This window comes from Nestor notabilis, unplaced genomic scaffold, assembly GCF_000696875.1.
Source record: "Nestor notabilis isolate BGI_N333 unplaced genomic scaffold, ASM69687v1 scaffold1802, whole genome shotgun sequence".
Classification (NCBI taxonomy): Eukaryota; Metazoa; Chordata; class Aves; order Psittaciformes; family Psittacidae; genus Nestor; species Nestor notabilis.
The window spans coordinates 87,482-105,393 of record NW_009916765.1 but is presented as its reverse complement, the minus strand read 5'-3'; the positions used below and the strand labels follow the sequence as shown (position 1 = coordinate 105,393).

At 39.6% G+C, this 17,912-nt stretch overlaps 1 protein-coding gene across 1 annotated transcript in view; it reads left to right on the top strand.

Moving 5' to 3' along the window:
* ARHGAP28 (Rho GTPase activating protein 28) overlaps window positions 1-17,912 on the top strand; it is a 30,324-nt gene that overhangs the window by 5,602 nt on the left and 6,810 nt on the right. Inside the window, exons 3-9 of the mRNA XM_010024722.1 lie at window positions 4,960-5,047; window positions 7,006-7,163; window positions 10,758-10,923; window positions 11,038-11,129; window positions 12,434-12,511; window positions 15,552-15,714; window positions 17,205-17,287. Coding sequence (XP_010023024.1) covers window positions 4,960-5,047; window positions 7,006-7,163; window positions 10,758-10,923; window positions 11,038-11,129; window positions 12,434-12,511; window positions 15,552-15,714; window positions 17,205-17,287 — 828 coding nt within the window. The remainder of the gene's footprint in view (window positions 1-4,959; window positions 5,048-7,005; window positions 7,164-10,757; window positions 10,924-11,037; window positions 11,130-12,433; window positions 12,512-15,551; window positions 15,715-17,204; window positions 17,288-17,912) is intronic.

Below are 17,912 nucleotides of genomic sequence, written 5' to 3'. Positions count from 1 at the left end.
TTTTGATTTTTGTGAATGCAGTCAACTGTGTGACTTTAGTCCAATGTACAAAAGCAACACGCATGACCTTACATATGCCACTCATGATACCTTAAACGGGAGTCACCAATAAGCTCACCTTTGAAACTAGCACTAAAATTCTTGCCATTGCAAAACTCCAAGAAACTTTTTCACTATGAAATTGCTTTGTCCTTTTTTATTTGTCCTACCTTCCCCTCAAGGCTTGGCATCCTAGTTGAATTTAAAACAAAAATTGGGAAACAAAATTGTAGCTGCATGTTTATATTAAAATTGCAAAGATATAACGGTTGAGGAGGTAACTTAGTGTCTCCAATTTGCATATCTGGGCTTTTTTGAATGTCTTGCACATATCCCACAAATGTATCTAGAAGCATCCAGTAGCTTCTTGGGGGCAGACTTTCTTGCATGAGAAATCATCAGGCATGTTTGCATGAACCTTAAGAAGCTGATGGCACTTCTTATTAGATTAGAACACTTCTCCTGATTCAAGTATCTGTAAACCTTACTGTGTTTAAAACTTTTAATAATTACAATAAGGCTTAAGCTTCCTAATAAATTTCAGTCAGCCAAATAATTGTTGTACCAGTTCTCTCAGATGGGCACATTATTAATCTGGTTTTCACCTGCTTATTTTTCACCTCTTGTTTCTTACTTGCTGAAGGAATCAGGAGTCTCAAAGCCATCACCCTTCAAATCAGTGTTTTACCTCCTCTGAAATTCAGTTTACTTACTGGTTCTGCACTCTGAAAGCCTGAAAGATAAGACCACATAAGTAATTAAGGCTTCTAATTCTTTTTCCCACAAAAATATGCAGTTCTGCAGGGTGCTTACCTAAACGTTAAACACAGATACACAAACACAGCTGCAGAGCACACCATCACCTCCCTCCAATGGGCTGTGAAAAAGTTTGTATTTCTAAAAGCCTGCAAGGTTCCCAGCACCCTTTTGGCATTCCCACTGACTATTGCTCTTATCTCTGCTGCTTATTATGGGATTTAGAAACTTTGTCCTAATTATCAGCTCCTCAGGGACAAACACACTACTAGGGGGCTTGTGCCCTGACCTGAGGGTTTCCCAAGCAGTCCTTTGTAAGGGGGTATCAGCTGAAGCAGTCCCTCATGCTCTGCTGCCTCTTTGGGCATGGCACTACAGCTGTTGGTGAATCACTTTGGGAAAGCAATTCACATTAAAAACATCCCAGCCAAAAAAGAAGAGCAACAGGGAACAGGGAGGGGCACATCTTTTCAGCACAGCTGCTGTAGAGACCCTGGTAAAAAAGCCTGCTTGAAATGATGTGCAGGAGTTTTGCTTTCCCATCCTGCTTTTTAGTTGGGAAGGGAAGGAAATGTGTTGCAAATAGCAAACCAGCTCTAATTGTTTCACGTAACTCTATAATCCTCCCCATTAGAGGATGGATTTACACCTTCTTCCCAACAGCCTAAGCATTGCAGGAGTGTAGAGGGATGGATCACAGGATGGTTTACTCTCTTCTGTGGCTAATGATGAGAGAAAAGGTGATTAGCTCACTAGGGTCGCCTGAATTGAGATTTAGGGAACACTGAAGAAGAATAGTTGTCATCCAGTGAGGGGGAGGATGAGAGATTTGCCCTACTTTCTTCTCTCTGTTCTGAAAAACACCTACCTACTAGATGTTTTGCTATTACTGTCTCTGTGTGGGTCAACATAGAGCAAAAGCTGCTTTTCCCTCCTTTGAAGTTCATACACTCAGAGCAGGAGTGTTCCCTCAACAGCCCAAGTGGACTGAAATGAAAGGAAATTAAGCCATATTTCACCTTCTTTTTTTTTTTCTTTCTTTTTTGTGTGTGTGTGTGTGATTTTGAGTGGTTTTTTTTTTTGCTGTTGCCCATCCTGGAAAGGTGCTGTGGTCCCTGGGGGCAGAATGCAGCACCTACAGCACCTCGCCTCTCCAAGAGTGATGCCTCGGTGGAGCAGCCTGCCCTAGCGGAGATGCCTCTGGTCTGCTTCAGATAGACCTACACACGGCAGGCTCAACAGCTAGCCATGGAAATTTAAATTGGGTGGTTTATTAATCACTGTGGCCTGATTTTCCTTACTGCTCGTACCCTGCTGCTTCCATCAGAAGCTATTGGCTTTGCTAGTGCTCAAAGCCTAGAAAAATCAACAGCAGAATATAAATGGGGGGTGAAACATTGATTTTGTTATTGGAGGGAGGAAATGAAGCATTGTGCTCATTAACAACCCAACCCTGTACATTGTAATCAGCTAAAACTCTGCAAGAGTTGTAGGAGCACTTTACTTGAACAATGCATGAGGAAATCATGTCCTAATTAAAGAAGAATCACTAACTAACTGAAGAGTTATTTGCATGAATAGGCATTTGTGATGACAGTGCTTGGAAATATGAAAATATCCAAAGCATGAGGAACGTGTATCCTGACCAGAGCCATGAGGCTATCCTTCTCTGTCTTTATTTTACTTAGCTGCAGGACTGATGATAGAATTTGATTGCTTAGGTGCTCCAATGATCTTGTTTCACACCCTCTACAATGAGGGTAGCTACTAAAGAACTGTCTACCTAATTTCCATCTTTACCTTGCTCTTCTTGTTTCTTCTTCCCATTGGAAATTCCTGTGTATATTGTGCTAGTAAAGACTGGGATCACTTTTAGTATTACGTTATAAGAACTGTCTAACGAATCACTTTCAGTCAGAAATCAGGATATGTGGAGTTTTGCCTTTGATGAAGCCCCAGCCAAATGAATAAAGCTGTCCCAATTTAGTTAAAGACACAATATGACTCTTGGTCTTTCACATTCACTAAGACACAAGCTTCCAAGTTTTTTAATCTTCTTTTTTATGGAAGAAATAATCTGGATCTTTAAAATTCATGCATTAAAATGGTTTTATTTGCAGTCTTCCCTCTTTTTTTATCATATTATCCTGAGATCTAAAAAGAAAAGAAAAAAAAATGGGGAGGAGGATGGGGTCCTGTTTGGAAGAGATTTTCACAAAAGAGACATATATTTGGCTTCTTTATACATTCTCACTGTGGAGGCTGAGAAATGAGACCAAGAATAGCTACCCCTGATACTGTATACTGTTCACGTAATTCAATTGCCACAAGCTAAAGCAGGCTGCAGGCTGTTGCAAGCACTGCTGGGTGGTGAAGCAGAGTTGAGCTGTCAGCTCCCCTCTGCCAGCTCCACCATGCTTAACAAAACCTGGTTACTGCAGCTGCTTCACTATTGATTTCATCTGTATAACAAGGCTGGAAGAATTTCTTCCTTAATAAACTTGACTCACTGCAAATCTATTCTGAATACTGTTCCCAGGGTCAGGCATTTTGAGCAGTGAAAGTACATGAGCCAGTTGCTAATGTTTACCATTAATTTCTCCATCTGGATCTTAAGCAGCAGAGTAACTACTTCTATGTTTGATTTTCCCAAATTGCTGAGGCAAGTTTAACCATCCCCTCCACTTTCATACTCCCACCTGAAATTTATGATGCTTTTTTTATGTCCTAAAACCTTTTGTGTAAATGTTATGGGATTTTATCACAAAAGCATCCTACAGTTCTCCTTTTAGAAAAATCAATAGTCCTTACAGTCTTCTGGCAAAGGAAGTCCATGTGACTCCAATCCTGTTTGCTATCAAGTTTGTGGGCCATCGAATGGACTTTCAGGAGAGATTTTATTCATGTTGCATTTGACTTTGTTACCCAAATAGCTCAGAGGACAAGACTGAATAAACCAACTGCAACATTGTTTCAGGCTTCCAATTGGAAGAGCTGCCTGTCTTTTGAATATTTGACATTTTTTAGCAGCCTGAATGCTGCTCCTGTGCATTGGCTACAAATGGGGAAGACAAAATTTCTGCCCTAAGGCATTGCTGCTTGTTGATAAACAGCCAATTTAACAATTTAAAGAGCAATTTAAAGAGCAGCTATTGGGGGATCATGGGGCCAGGTTCATCTGGAAAGCTGGAGCAGCTCCATCAGGCTTGGGGCGGGGGGAGGTGAGGCAGCAGATTTCACAAAGAGGGGGCTCCAAGGGCTCCCACCGGTCTGCAGAGGACAAAAGAGAAAATACAAGACTGGTTTGGGACATAGTTATTTTCACTGAGAAACCTTCAAGCATTTTTTTAAATTCCTGGCTTTGTTGTTTTTTTTTTCACTCAAGAAAAAGCAGATGAGCTGCTACTTCCCTGGGTACACATAAAGACTCAGATTTGTCTTTGCGAGTCTCAAAACCATACAGAATGAGGGCATAACTCTGCTGCCAAGAAGAGGTGACAGTGCTTGAAAGTCACTCCCCGGGCTTCTGAGCCCCTTTTCTGCTGTGCCACGCACGCTTCCCCCATTTTCACACAGTGCAGAATGATTTCTGGAGTCAAAAGAAACTAACTGGACTATAGAAAAGGTCAGGGTTTTTTTTCCTAAAGCTGTTTTTGCAGTTCACTGATGAAGCGTTAGTATATAACCTATGGAAGGACATCCATCCAACAATTTGTTGGTGCCCAAATCCTGAAAGGTGGCAATCAGCTTGATTTCTGACAGGTGCTTGGAAGCAGCGGATATACAACATGTGTCAGACAGTCCTCAAAAAGATTTGTTGCCAAAATGATTAAAAGCAGGATAGATTACAATTTGACAAGGACCTTTCACTTAGTACAACTATGTACAGCAATTTACTTGGCTAATTTCAGTCATTATATAGGACAGGACTCATTAGCTACAGTGAGCTGCAATATTACTGACCTCAACATAATCTAAATCTATGCAGCCTGGGGAAGATTAATTCTCAGGCTTGGCTGTGAAAAATGTACTCTGGAGAATCACAACAGGTTGTTTAAACTTGGCAAAGGAGTGTAAGCTGAGAATGATTGCTTGAACTGTAGCAGTTTCTGTCCATAGACGTTTACCTTCACTGCAGTCTGATCATTTTTCCTTGCCTATCAGCCCACATTTGAGACAGTTCCAGTGTCACCAGTTCCTTCTAATGGTATCCAGCTTCCTGGGCAGAAGCCAGTTTGGAAATCAGTTAGCTGTGAGTATGCCAACATGTAACCAGTGTTCACTTCCTCCTAGCAAAATGATAGACAGAAAGATCCTTTTGTGGTTCAGAGGTTAGTCCCCTCTTTTATGTTGCTGCATCTATCTCCTTAAAATCGTTGTCAGCTTATTGTCATGCAGGAACCAAAGTCTCCCATTCACAGCGGTGTTGTACAGACACAGACTGCTGTCCTTGAGGCATCAGTGTCCAAAAAGTACTGATCATTGCAAGGCTGGGAATGTAAAAATAACCTCTAAAAATATGGTGCAGAATTTGTCCAAAATATGAGGGCAGTGTATTCTCTTGTTGCAAATCCTGACAAGAAAGGTGCATATTTTCTTCACATTTCTTCTCCAGTACTGCAGAAACTGTAGTATTAGAAATTTATATTTTTTCTGCTTCTGCCTTATTATTCTGATCTACTAATGTTGTTACTTTGGACATCCCTTAAACACTTTACTCTGACAGTGGCTGGCAGTGCCAATGAAAATGATAACTCTGCTCTGCTCAGTGTCTGTATAACTGTCAGCAGCCTTCCATGGGAATGTGGAAGGCTTTTGTTTTGAAAGCTCTTCCCATCACCATTGTTCAGAGCTTAACTAAATGGATATTAATTAATAGAATCATAGAATGGTTTGGGTTGGAAAGGACCTTAATATCATCTAGTTCTAACCCCTCTGAGTTTCTAAACCAGATCCTTAGATGCTTACCTGTGTTGCCACAGACATTTTTCTTGGTTGCAAAAGCTGCCCTGCACCTCAAAAAGTTGTAATAGAACAGCTGGGGAACCAGATGGCCAGGGGTGCCATGGACTGTCTGCGATCCCAGGGCCACGGGTGGAAAGAGAGATGGGAAACATCTTAAATGGCTTGGCCATTAGGTAACATCTAAGGCTACAGTTTAGAAGCCAGGAGCCACTTAGTAAAACAGAGCTTTTTCATACCAAAATGGCAAAACAGTATTGCAGAAGTTTAAGTCCCTGTATCTGTAAATACAAGGATTCAAAAATCACGGGGCATGCATATGTTTACAAAAAAAAAATCACTTTCTGATTGCCATGGCTTTTGAACGCACCTGGGTCATGTTAGTAAACTCTTCTCTGCAGTCCTGGGGGCTGAAATTTTGCTTCACTTCCAGTGAAAATTATGATATGACTCCGATTATGTGTGTCTAGTGCCTGGACTTTAAGGAAAACCTAAAAATTGTCCCAAGATGTAGGAGATCAGTCATAAAAGTTGGCAACACTGGAACTCACATGTGTTGTCATACTTTGGACTTCATGACAATAGGGTATTTCTGTGCTTGATTTTACTGGTTTCAAAAATTTTCCTCTGGAATCCACTAATTTCAGGAGGCGACTAAAAGAGAGTAAAGCAGTAAGTTATTTTGCAATATCTGCCAGAAATTCCAGTAGTAAAGTGTTTTTCAAACTGGAAGTTTGTACATTGCATCCTGTTTTGGTGCTACAAACCTAAACTAGCAAGTGTGAGAAATATACATACGTGAGCATGTAACATATATGCACAATGTCTCACAATTGTACATAAGTCAACAGTAACCTAAGAAACCATGTCAACAGCATTTTTCTGTCAGGAACTCTTATTTTTAATTGTTCATTAGACAAGTGCCACCACAGTTTGCTGGCCTGGGTATACGAGGTTGGAGTACAAAAACTTGGTAATTCCTGATAAACAGGAAGTTCCAGCTTGACTATCTTTCTCACGAAAAGCAACAAGTTAAATAATCTAAAATTAAAATAGGGATTTTATTTCTAAGGGGTTATTTCCTCCAGACAAAACAGGAACATGCTGTGGTTTACACTCAAATTCCTCTTTGAAGCACTTCCTTTATTACTTTCTCAATATTTTTGTCACCTTGGTTCACTTTTTAATGTCTCTGTACTAAATGCAAGCATACATTCAGCATTCACATACAACTTCCCTTATTTTCAGCTAATAGCTGTCTAGACTGTGGACTAGATAAAGGCAGCCCACCCGTAACAGAGGAGCTCTCCTATGAGGTTTCTTTCTCAGAATCCATTACAGTCCTCCCAAAAACCCAAGAATGGCCGAAAAACCAGAGGTTCAAAAAGGAAGACTCTGCTTTGCCTGTAAGTTTGTTCTCAACATATTTCCTCAATTGTTTTCTTTAACACAGTAATTTCCTGGTTTATATCCCCAGCACGTTGGAGTTTATTAAGACATTATCTGTCCTTTGCTCTGTGTGCTTTATAGAGACTGCTTGCTCTGCCTGCCTACCGCTTCTGACTGATTCCCAGAGAAGCACCAAAGTTACTCTGGATATCCAAGCTTGGTTTTGACTTGAGTCCATCACAGATGAATATGTGTAGCTCAGCCCACAAATACTGCATTATCCACACATTTTTCACAAAGAAATAAAGACCAGTTACAGGCATTAAAACTAGCAATCATTTTCATTACTGGCCTGTATTCCTAGTTTATTCCCCCAGATTATCTGCCTTTGTTAACACATGGATTTAGAATTGCTTCATAGATGAAAGGAGGAAAGCAAGCCTTAGCCCTGAAGCAGTCCTGATTGTCTGCAATCAGTATTCAGTGCAATTATGCTATAGGAGATGCTACATAAGTGGTTAAAGGAAAGTTTATCACACCATACCATATCATGTCATCCAACCAGACATACATTGAGCAGTTGTGTCATTATCTGGAATTATTTCATGAAGCCAAGGAAGTCAGTTTTCTATCTCCATCAGCCCTCACAGCTTCCATTACTGAAAACTGGAACATTAGGTTTGTGCTTCAGATACCATCACTTCAGTGAAATTTATGAAATAGCTGTAAATTATTTGGAAGCATTTCCTGAACATTATGATGTCCTGAGGTCCTGAACTAATCTGAAATTGTTACTATGCACACAGACGTTTAGTTCTCTAAAAAGTATCCATTTGTCCATCTCAGGCACCACCAAGGAGAATAACCTGAGATGCAGAAGTAAGCTCCTGTGTTGAAAGTAGGGATAAGACACCAAGTAGATTACAACTGGTGTGAAATCCCTGTGCTTTAGTGTGTCTGGGTTTTTTGTGGTGGGGATAATTTGGTGTCCTGTGGAGAGTAAGACAGCTGCATTCATCATGATTTTGGCAAAACAAAGGTTCCTCCTTGCTCCATGTAATAGCAAACCTAGGACCTCGGCCTTCACTACAGCACATGCACACAGACTGTTCTTTGCAACAGCTTGGACAATTTCCAGTTGATATAGCAGGGAAACTCATGACAAACAGGGAAAAGAAGATGCTGCATTGATTATCATGGACCTGTGAGATGCATAATTAATATTAGAAAAGGACGGTATTGTGCCGTAAATGAACTATTTTGCATGCAGAACATCATTTTGTGTGCTCGGAAGAGTATATGAGAAATATGCCAGGTCATCACAGACAGACAGTTTCTGAATAAAGTCAAGAATTGTAGCTGTTGACATTGGCATTTATCCTACTTCACATTAGTTTTTTACCATATGGCTCTGACAGTAACAGGCCCCAGAAAAATAAATCACGTCTTGTTACACAGAACACCAGTCACCTACATGCTGAAGGACTGTCTCTCCTTCCTTGAGGTGGGCCAATGAGGCCAGACTGAAGTTTACACAACATGATACTTTCTCTGGGGCAAGTCTGACACAGTGATATAATCAGCTTCATGGATGGCGTATACTGAGATGCACAGAAATAGGTCATATATAGCATAAAATAGAGTGTCTCCTGCAGCTCCCAGAAGACCAAACTCAACATTACTGTCCTCATAGGGTTTCGTGTAATTTCCCCAATACGGGACTATGATCAACGTGACTTAAATGAAGATATTAGAGAACTAAGAGTCAGTAAGCATTTCAGGCCCATCTAGGGACAATGTGTAGAATTCCACAGAGTTCTATTCCATTCTACATTCCATATAGAAACCACATATCACACAGTATTAGACATGATCCTTAGCCAAAATGTTAGTAATCTAATTTCAGAATATCTTGTCCTCCTTCACTGCTGCATGTTGTGACTCCACTGTTTGTAAGAAAAATCACTGGAAAATTGTGACACAAGACAGAAGAAAGTGGCCCAGCCCTAAACCTTGTGTTAACACTGCGTCACATTATTGTGATCCTAGGAGTCAACCAGCCACCACGGAAAATTGTTATAGTCATGCTTTGTAATGGGTTTGGACTGTTTGTCATTTTTTCTTGGCAGACATACCTTTTCTCTTTCACCTCAGAAAATATATGTGGTTTTTTCTTATTTTCAAGGTTATTTATTGTGCTTTGACTGCTTTTTTGCATCACTGGAACTAAAATGCATAGATACTCTTTAGTATTCTGTATGTCTTCAGAAGAGCATCCTCCATGTAGTTTTTGTTACATTATTAAATCTCAGTCTAAAAGTCGCAGTGGAATTGCTGCATTCTGGGGAGGGAAGATTCTACTCTAAAATGCCCCAGACAGCATGCAAATTAGTTATTCCATCCCCCACAGTCTTTCTCCCCTAGTTATGATTAATCTCTATTGAAAGACCATGTACAATGTGATTTAGGAAGTCCTAACCTCCATGATCTAGATGTCCTTTGTCCTCTCTTACTTTTGAAATCTGTTGTAAGTTTAATCCTTTCTTCATTTGCTTTTTTCTTAATCTGTTTGACTGGCTTCCTCTAAAGATGACCTATTGAGTCCAAATTTGTTTAAAAAAAGAGAGGACTGGGCTGAAATCTCCCAAAGCAAAACATTATTAAAGGCTGTGTTTCCACTCAGTTCCCTAAAGGGAGGAGGTGATTTGTAATGTTATTTATTTATACCTCTATCAATTACTGGTTTAAATTGCAATTAAATTGAAAAAACATACAATACTAAAGATCCACAGTTCTCTGAAAAGCATTGGGGTTTAATACAACTTTGTTATTATGTCTAATAATTATGTCAAAAACTGACGGGTATTTGTTCTTTTTGACATTTGTACAAATGCTTCTGTCATGACTCAACATTCCTGGGTCTCGTCCACAATACTGCAGTTTCTAAAACATGTAGACATCTTCACATGCCCCCAGATTACTAAGTATCATTTAATTCAAGCCTACTTGAATAAAGTATTTCTTAGCTGCTGGGAGTCCTGTTTCTAAGCCTAAATGTTTCTTGAGTAATAAAACCTGCCAGTAAATGGCAGGTTGGCATCAGGACTAAGTGATTTTGCTTCTGGGCTTTTCCTCAGATCTTTAGTTTGAACTCTCCTATAATACCTCATAAATTAATAGTAATATGCAAAGCAGACACGGATTCATTACACACACACACAATTGATATACAACCATATCCATAATGAAATGTGTCAGCTACTTCAACAACATTCAAAGACACTGCGGGGGAGGCAGAAACAGAGCAAAACGTTACATACTGCTGAAACTGGGCAAAGTTTAAGCAGCACATAGCTCATTTGTCCCAGCTGGAGTACAGGCAATGAGGTTAATACTACTGCTCCAGCACCACTTACCAGTCAAACTGCAAGGGAACATGATGAGCAAGAAGCTCAATTTTATGTTTCAGACGGATGCAAGTTATGTCAACATACTGGGCCAATATACTGTATTGTAGTTCAGCTCTTTCGCATACTGGCATCTCTCTCAAAAGAAAAAATCACTTCCTGTAATTTTTGGGCAAATAAAGATGCAACCCATCTCTACTGCAGAAATTCATTGTAATGAAAAGCCGGTTTGGACTGACAGAGGTTGGAGACCTCTCTCCCGAAGACATGAAGAAGATTCGCTACCTCTCCCTGATCGAGCTAACTGCTTTCTATGATGCGCTGGGGGTGGAGCTGAAGAGGAACCGCGCAGAGAGGGTGCGGGGACGAGGTATCGTGCTGTGGCATCCCCATGGTGGCCACCTGGGTGCCACTCAGCATTGCAAACAAGATGTGTACAAGGCTGTGTTTCCTCTTTTTCACCTTTGTTGTTGTTATTTTTAAGAAAATGGTCTGTTTGGAGTCCCTCTCACCGTACTGCTGGAGAATGATCAAAAGAAGGTTCCTGGAATAAAAGTTCCCCTCATCTTCCAAAAAGTGAGTATAACTCAACCTGCTCTGCTACTAAGATTTGTTTTTCCATCATTTGCATTGACAGTTAAGAGAGTCATCAGATAAAAGACGATGCAGGCTTTACAGACTTCGTGTCTGCAGGTTGTCTGTGTTGTGGATTGAAAACCTGGTGTCAAGGAGACAAAACTTGCTCCTTTTCTGTGTTTCATCTGTGGTGGGGACCCTTTTCAATTTCTGTTATTTCATGATACCATACAGGAAACTTTGGGAAACAAATATCTGGCTTTCTGTTTCTCTTTCTCATTAAATTAGAGCGCCACGCAAAATTGTGTGTGTGTGCAGAACTAGCAAAGGTGAATTGTCTCAGGAGTTATAATTTCACATGAACTTAAGCTGTAGGTATTGCTTAGCTATTATTTCCAGAATGAAAGTGATTTGTATTACAAGACAACATCATTTATGTAAGTCATTTGACAGAACAATGACATCCAGTGGCTGTCTTGAAGGTACACAGACACAAGCACACATGCAATTACACAGGTTCATATGGTCTTGAAATGACAACAGATTTCCCTGTAAATACTGACCAAAGAGCAAGCGGTGTGGAGTGTCAGGGGAAAGACTGACATGACCTGAATATTTACATGACTTTGCAATCAGCTGTCCTGTCAAGATACCTTGGGAAATTAGAAAGATCCAACAGCTATGGCACGAAGCAGATCTGGTGGTGAAAATACAGAGCTGTATGAATAAATGCTAGGAAATGACTTTTTTCTTTTTTTCCTTGTTCTAAATTACATTAAATCAAAGCATATTTATTTTTTTTAGTAAGGAATTAGAGTGGAAAGCCTATTCCACTATTCACAGAAATTTAAAAGTAAAATATCCTGGGATCATTTTCTAATCTGAGTTCTCAGTTCCCAGAAATGTATGTTATCTATAGACCTTTCCATTGTGCTCCTTGGGGAAAGACTTAAACATTTCTCAGAGGTTAATTTTCCCTCAAAACACCATTGTGTTTTACTCAGTGTTTCTGCCCTTTTATTAATACATTTATGTGTTAATTGTTCTGTAGCAGTGCCAAATCTCAAATCAAGGACTGAGGGTCCTGTTGCATTATGGGTTTTCCATACTCTGCATACTCTGTATTTCAGGGTCAGGAATATGAAGAACCAATTAGGAGGGTTTATTTACATGAGCTGGCTTGTTTTCATTAGCAAATTATATAGAAATAGATCTTTTTCAAAATAGTTTCAAGGATACCTAGATTGAAAAGTAGCATTTTTAACTGCTGCTGAGTATTTTCCTGGTTGTTGGTTGTTTTCTAGTTGCTGCTCAAGCTTGAGGAAACAGGTTTAGAAACTGAAGGAATTCTACGAGTGCCTGGATCTGCCTCCAGAGTCAAGGTACATGCTCGTGCCAGTTTTCTGTCTCCTGGACCAAAGACTATGTAAAACAATACAGCACACACAAACTCACACTGCACATAAATACTGATTTGTGTAGCTCAGCATTTCTATTTCTACCAGTCAAAGGTCGTATTGGTTCCTGGGAAACAATAAATCACAGAACATGTGGTCTGTTGCTTTGCATTTGTTAATGGTCTATATAAAGCACAGACTTGACATTGAATGCAGTTTTGCTGCAGTAAACATAGAGGGATCCTTTCAGTTTATCTCTATCATCCAAAATTGCTATGATCTTATCTCTGTTTTAATTTATTTCAGAAATCCAGAGTTACTAAACTGAGTAAACTTAAGATAAAGATCTTATTCTATGTCAGTTTAACCTTTATGCCATTTTATTTCTCATTTATCTTCTGTGATCTTACAATTTCATGTTCCAAGTGAAAGAAACTTGGCCTGCTTCACTTTCTGGCAGCCTCAAGTACTGCATTTTCACAGGCTATTTGCAGGCTATGAACACAGGATAGTTGGTACCCAATAACTTGACATTGTGGTGCAGTAATGCTTGCAATTGTTTCTCCAGACTAACTTGATTGCAGGAGCTGGAAGCCCTTGACAGAGGCAAATTAGGAAAACAAGCTTCTTATAGTGCAGCCAACTGCCACTTTCTCATCCTCAGGAAAGTAAGTCTTGCTTTCCGAGGCAGGAAGTCTCTGCATTGTGGCAGCCACAAAGATATCAGGGATTGCTAAATGTTGATGGGCTTGGAATCCTCAAAATGACTGTACATGAAACACACGGAGGATAGGCAGTAGCTCCCAGCTCCCTTTGACTCTTTGGACTGAGGAAAGCACCCAGCACCTTGTTAAGTGCTACATCTTGCTGCAGGGAGCTTCTAATTTGGTCTGTACTTTTCAGCTTCCTCATTTTTTCCTACGAATACTTAAAGCATTATTTCACACAATCACAACTTTTTCCAGCCTCTCTGGGGAGATTACACAGCAGGGCTGTGCTCTAATTAAATTACTTTCATATTCCTTGCATATACTGCACTGTGTCTTGTTCACTTCTTATTCACAGCCTATACCCAGGGAGCTGCTATGAGATACGACTTTATATGTATGCTGGGTGGTAAGTTAAAGTGCCCATATGAAAGCTTTAAATTATTTGAGTCTTGGCTTCACTTAAGTCTGTCCAACAAGCCAACAAGCAAGAGAGAGGGTTTTTTCAAAGCAGATCCAGATTTCATTCTTCAAAGCCCTCATACATTATTATGACATTAGGATTTGAGAGCACTCCAATTTTATTTCAGTCTTGCTTGGAGAAAGAAAAGTCATATGGAAGTGATTAAAGTCTACTCTTCTATAAAACAAAGAATAGAAGAAATAAATACAAGTTTTCCTCTGTAATCTAGTTTTTAACAACAGCTCCAGCTAACCAAAAATGTATAATAGTCTACTGTAGGATCAGTCGCGTTTAGAAAAAAATAAATTGAAAAATGTTTTTTTAAAAAGTACTTAGGTACATATATACATATATATTGGGGAGGGGGAGAGTATAAAATGTACATATATGCTTGCCCGTGTGGATATATATATTATATAAAATGCTTATGTTTCAAATATCTTGCTTTCTATTCCTATGGCTTTTCCCCAGTTCTCAGCAGAAAAATGCAGAGTAGTTTTTCTGTCCTCTTGTGTTTTTGATGAGGGCAGGATTTCTATTCCACATTTTCCAGTTAGTTAACGGGAGAGAATTTAATCCGAGTATTTGTATAGATTATGTGCAAAGGCTGTGAATATAGAGGAAGCTGAACTAGCCCAGATTACAAGTAAAATGTGCTAGCAAAAAGGAGATTGTAACATTATACACCAAATCCTGAATGACTTTCTATTTCCTTTTGTGCCAACCATTCCACTTAATTATGTGTGACCATATTTCATATGTAATTTCCTTCCATTCATGTGAGACATGGTAAATGGAATTCATTTTTAAAAGCTTTTCTGTCTGAAAGGGCTATATTTTTTTGCATAATATTAAGGTACATTTGACAAAAACATGATCTGAAACCTGAATATTACCTATAGCAGTAACAAACTTCCTATGGATAAGGCAGTGTTTGGTCAGTAATAACTATGAAAGCTTATATTACAATTTCATCTTTCAAGCTTACTAACCCAACGAATTTTTGAGGAGCTTGCATTCTCCAAGCAGTGATCTGAGTTTGAAGCTAAATTCTGTTCCTACTAGGAACCTCACTGAGTACTTTTTCCAATTCACACATGTGTATGAAACACTGATTAGCTACCCTCCAGAACTAAATAGACCTCTGTTATAGAGCAAGATGCTGACATTGGAGAACAAGAGGTTGAAATGGGCACCCAAAGTGGTATAATCAATTATCCTAGTTCTCTTGTTCTCTTGTGGTTTTGGTGTGTTGGTATGTATTAAGTGGAAGTTTTCTGAGAGTAATGGTTTGATACTTTTATTTTTCTATGATGTGATCAAATCTAATTATAGCTAACCTGAAAGAAAACATCCTTCTATAGACAGGATGACCTGGAGTTAAAGCCATTTGTTCAGAACCCACGTACTCAGACACCAGCAGACTATCTAGCAAACTCACTGGGACTGAACAAGAAATGCCACTCCTTTGTGATTTAGGGGTCAAAACATCGGGAAAGTGTTTTAAACCAAAAGAACAGCTGTGCTAAAAATCCCATTTAACTGAATGTTCTCTTTCTCCACCTAAGATATAGCACAAAATTGTCTTGCTTTAAAATGGTTCAAATGGGTTACTGGCAGAAATCCAGCTATAGAAAACCAAATTTAGCCTGGGTTGCAAAATATCCCCAGGAACCTGATTTGTTAACCTGCTCGGAACTCCATGCAGCTGTACCTAGACCATAGTGGTTTAGGGCTACTTTAATTGAATTGCAGTGTAAACTTGCTTGTTGTTTGTAATGGGATTTCTGAAGTGACCTCAAACTGCCAGGTCAGAAGCAATGATTAAAGGTCAGATGTTCCTTTTATCTTTCAGAATCTCCATCAAGAACTCGAGGCAAAATTTTATGAAGACACTTTTGACTGGGACCAAGTACGAAATAATGATGCAGCAGGACTGCTGAAAATGTTTATAAGAGAACTCCCAAGCCCGCTTTTCACAGTAGAATATTTGCCTGCTTTCATCACACTAGTGGAAAGTATGTGGAAATGGAGTTAGTATGGACTCTCTAGATAAAATGTAATAGTAGACATTATATTTTTTTCTCTCTCTCAAATAGAGAGAAAAAACATGGGCTTTTTTCTTTCTCTGAAGTAGATAGTACATTGCCTAAACATTTAAATTTTCTGCAAGTTTTCCTTTTCAAATGGGAAATCGTCTCTGCACTCAGCTAATAGCATAGGCTCATGTGAATGACATAACTGTTTAATGGAAGACTGGAAACCTCTGAGCAAACAATGGCTCAAAGCAATGGCTTTCATGTTTAGACTCTGATTCTCACAAATTACAGATTTCACAAATGAAAATTTCTGCAAGGTAAAGTCAAGTCACTGCCCTTTAGCTGATATTCTATTGGATCTATTTTCTTCCTCTGAAGGTTTGTACTGAGGTCAGAATATTGGTACAAAGATATGTGTGATCACAGAAAACGTCAGGCAGTTGCGTTTTGTTTTCAGTGTACATACACCCTCTCATTCTCAGTACATTTTGTTCATTTCCCCTCCAGGAAGAATGCAGTAGTACCTTGCCATACCTATTGTCTTCCTTGTAAATTGACTTGAGCTAGGGCAGAGTAAAACTGTAAGGATGGTGAATTTATTACACAAATCGGTACAGAAAACTAAGGACCTGGTTGTAGCCAAGTTTTCAGTGTCTCCATGAGATAGTTTAAAAGTGCCCAAGGAGGTAACCCCTTCCTGTAACCTTCACATACCTGAGCGTGCTCCTTGTGAGTCCCAGGCTGCATGCAGTCACCATCACTTAGCAGTTTGGAGGAGAAGACTGAACAAGAGGTGTCTGAACAGAATCAAGTAACTTTACTCCCTACCACAGATACACTGTCCACATCTCACACTCTTTTTTTGTCCAAACCTCTCTCAGCCACTCTGAGTGGAAGCAAACAACAGAGTTATTCTTCCCTTCTTCTCCACCCCAGCTCTTCTACTACGCATTGCAAAATATCTATATATACTAATGGTGAAAACATGATGGTATTTTATAACCAACATGGGGCTCTATATTTATCTAGCATGCTAGACTTGGGACAAATACTTTTAAGTTGTAAGGAGTCAATCTCCACTCCAGTGGTACAAGCATTCAGCAAATTACTCAATAACATTAGTCTGAATAATTTCTGAAAACAAGTTTCCATTTTAGTTTGAAAGGGGGAAAATACTTGACCCATATTCACAATACATTCCGACCATCATACCAAAGAGAAACTGCCTAGTACTGAAAACTGTTGGCTCCTTGCCAGCATAGAGCCTTGTCACCTCCCATGATAAAGACCCAAAATGGTGAGGGAAAACCCATTCATCGAATTGATTTTATATTTGGAAAATGGACCTAAACATGCTGGTCTCAACGAGGCAGCGTTTGCTGTGCTTCCAGAACTGCTGACCAACACAGTTTTTTGAACAAGCCTATTGCAACAGGGATTTAAAAAATATTAATTATTCATATTCTTAGAAATCTCCAAGATCAAGTTACAGCTACAAGCTTTGCATCTGTTGATCATGCTGCTTCCTGAAGCCAACAGAGACACAGCCAAGGTAGGTTCTTAATTTCCTACCACTTGCCATCTGTGGTGCTTTTGACTTTTAAATGACACTATTTTTTCCCTAACAGTCAGAGATCAGACACTGCACTGTGAAATTATTTATCTGTGGGTTTTATCACTTCCTTGAAAAGAATTGGGGGAAAAAAAGTAAAAATCATGGGTTGAGACAAAACCAGTTTAATAGGACAGAAAAGGAAAGAATAATAATAATAATGATGATGATATAGTAATAATAGAATTAGAATATACAAGAGATGCACAATGCAATTGCTCACCACTTGCTGACTGATGCTCAGCCAGCTCCCGAGCAGAGGTCCCCGGCCAGCTGTTTCCCAGTTTATATGCTGAGCATGATGCGATATGGTATGGAATATACCTTTGGCCAGTTTGGATCGGCTTTCCTGGCTGTGTCCCCTCCCAGTTTCTTGTGCCCCCGGCCTCCTTGCTGGCAGGGCACGAGAAGCTGAGAAGTCCTTGACTTAGGGTAAGCACTGCTCAGCAACAACTATAACTCACCATAATTCCAAACCACAGCACTGTACCAGCTACTAGGAGGACAATTAACTCTATCCCAGCTGAAACCAGGACAGTGTTGCAAAATGGCTCCCTGGCGGAGC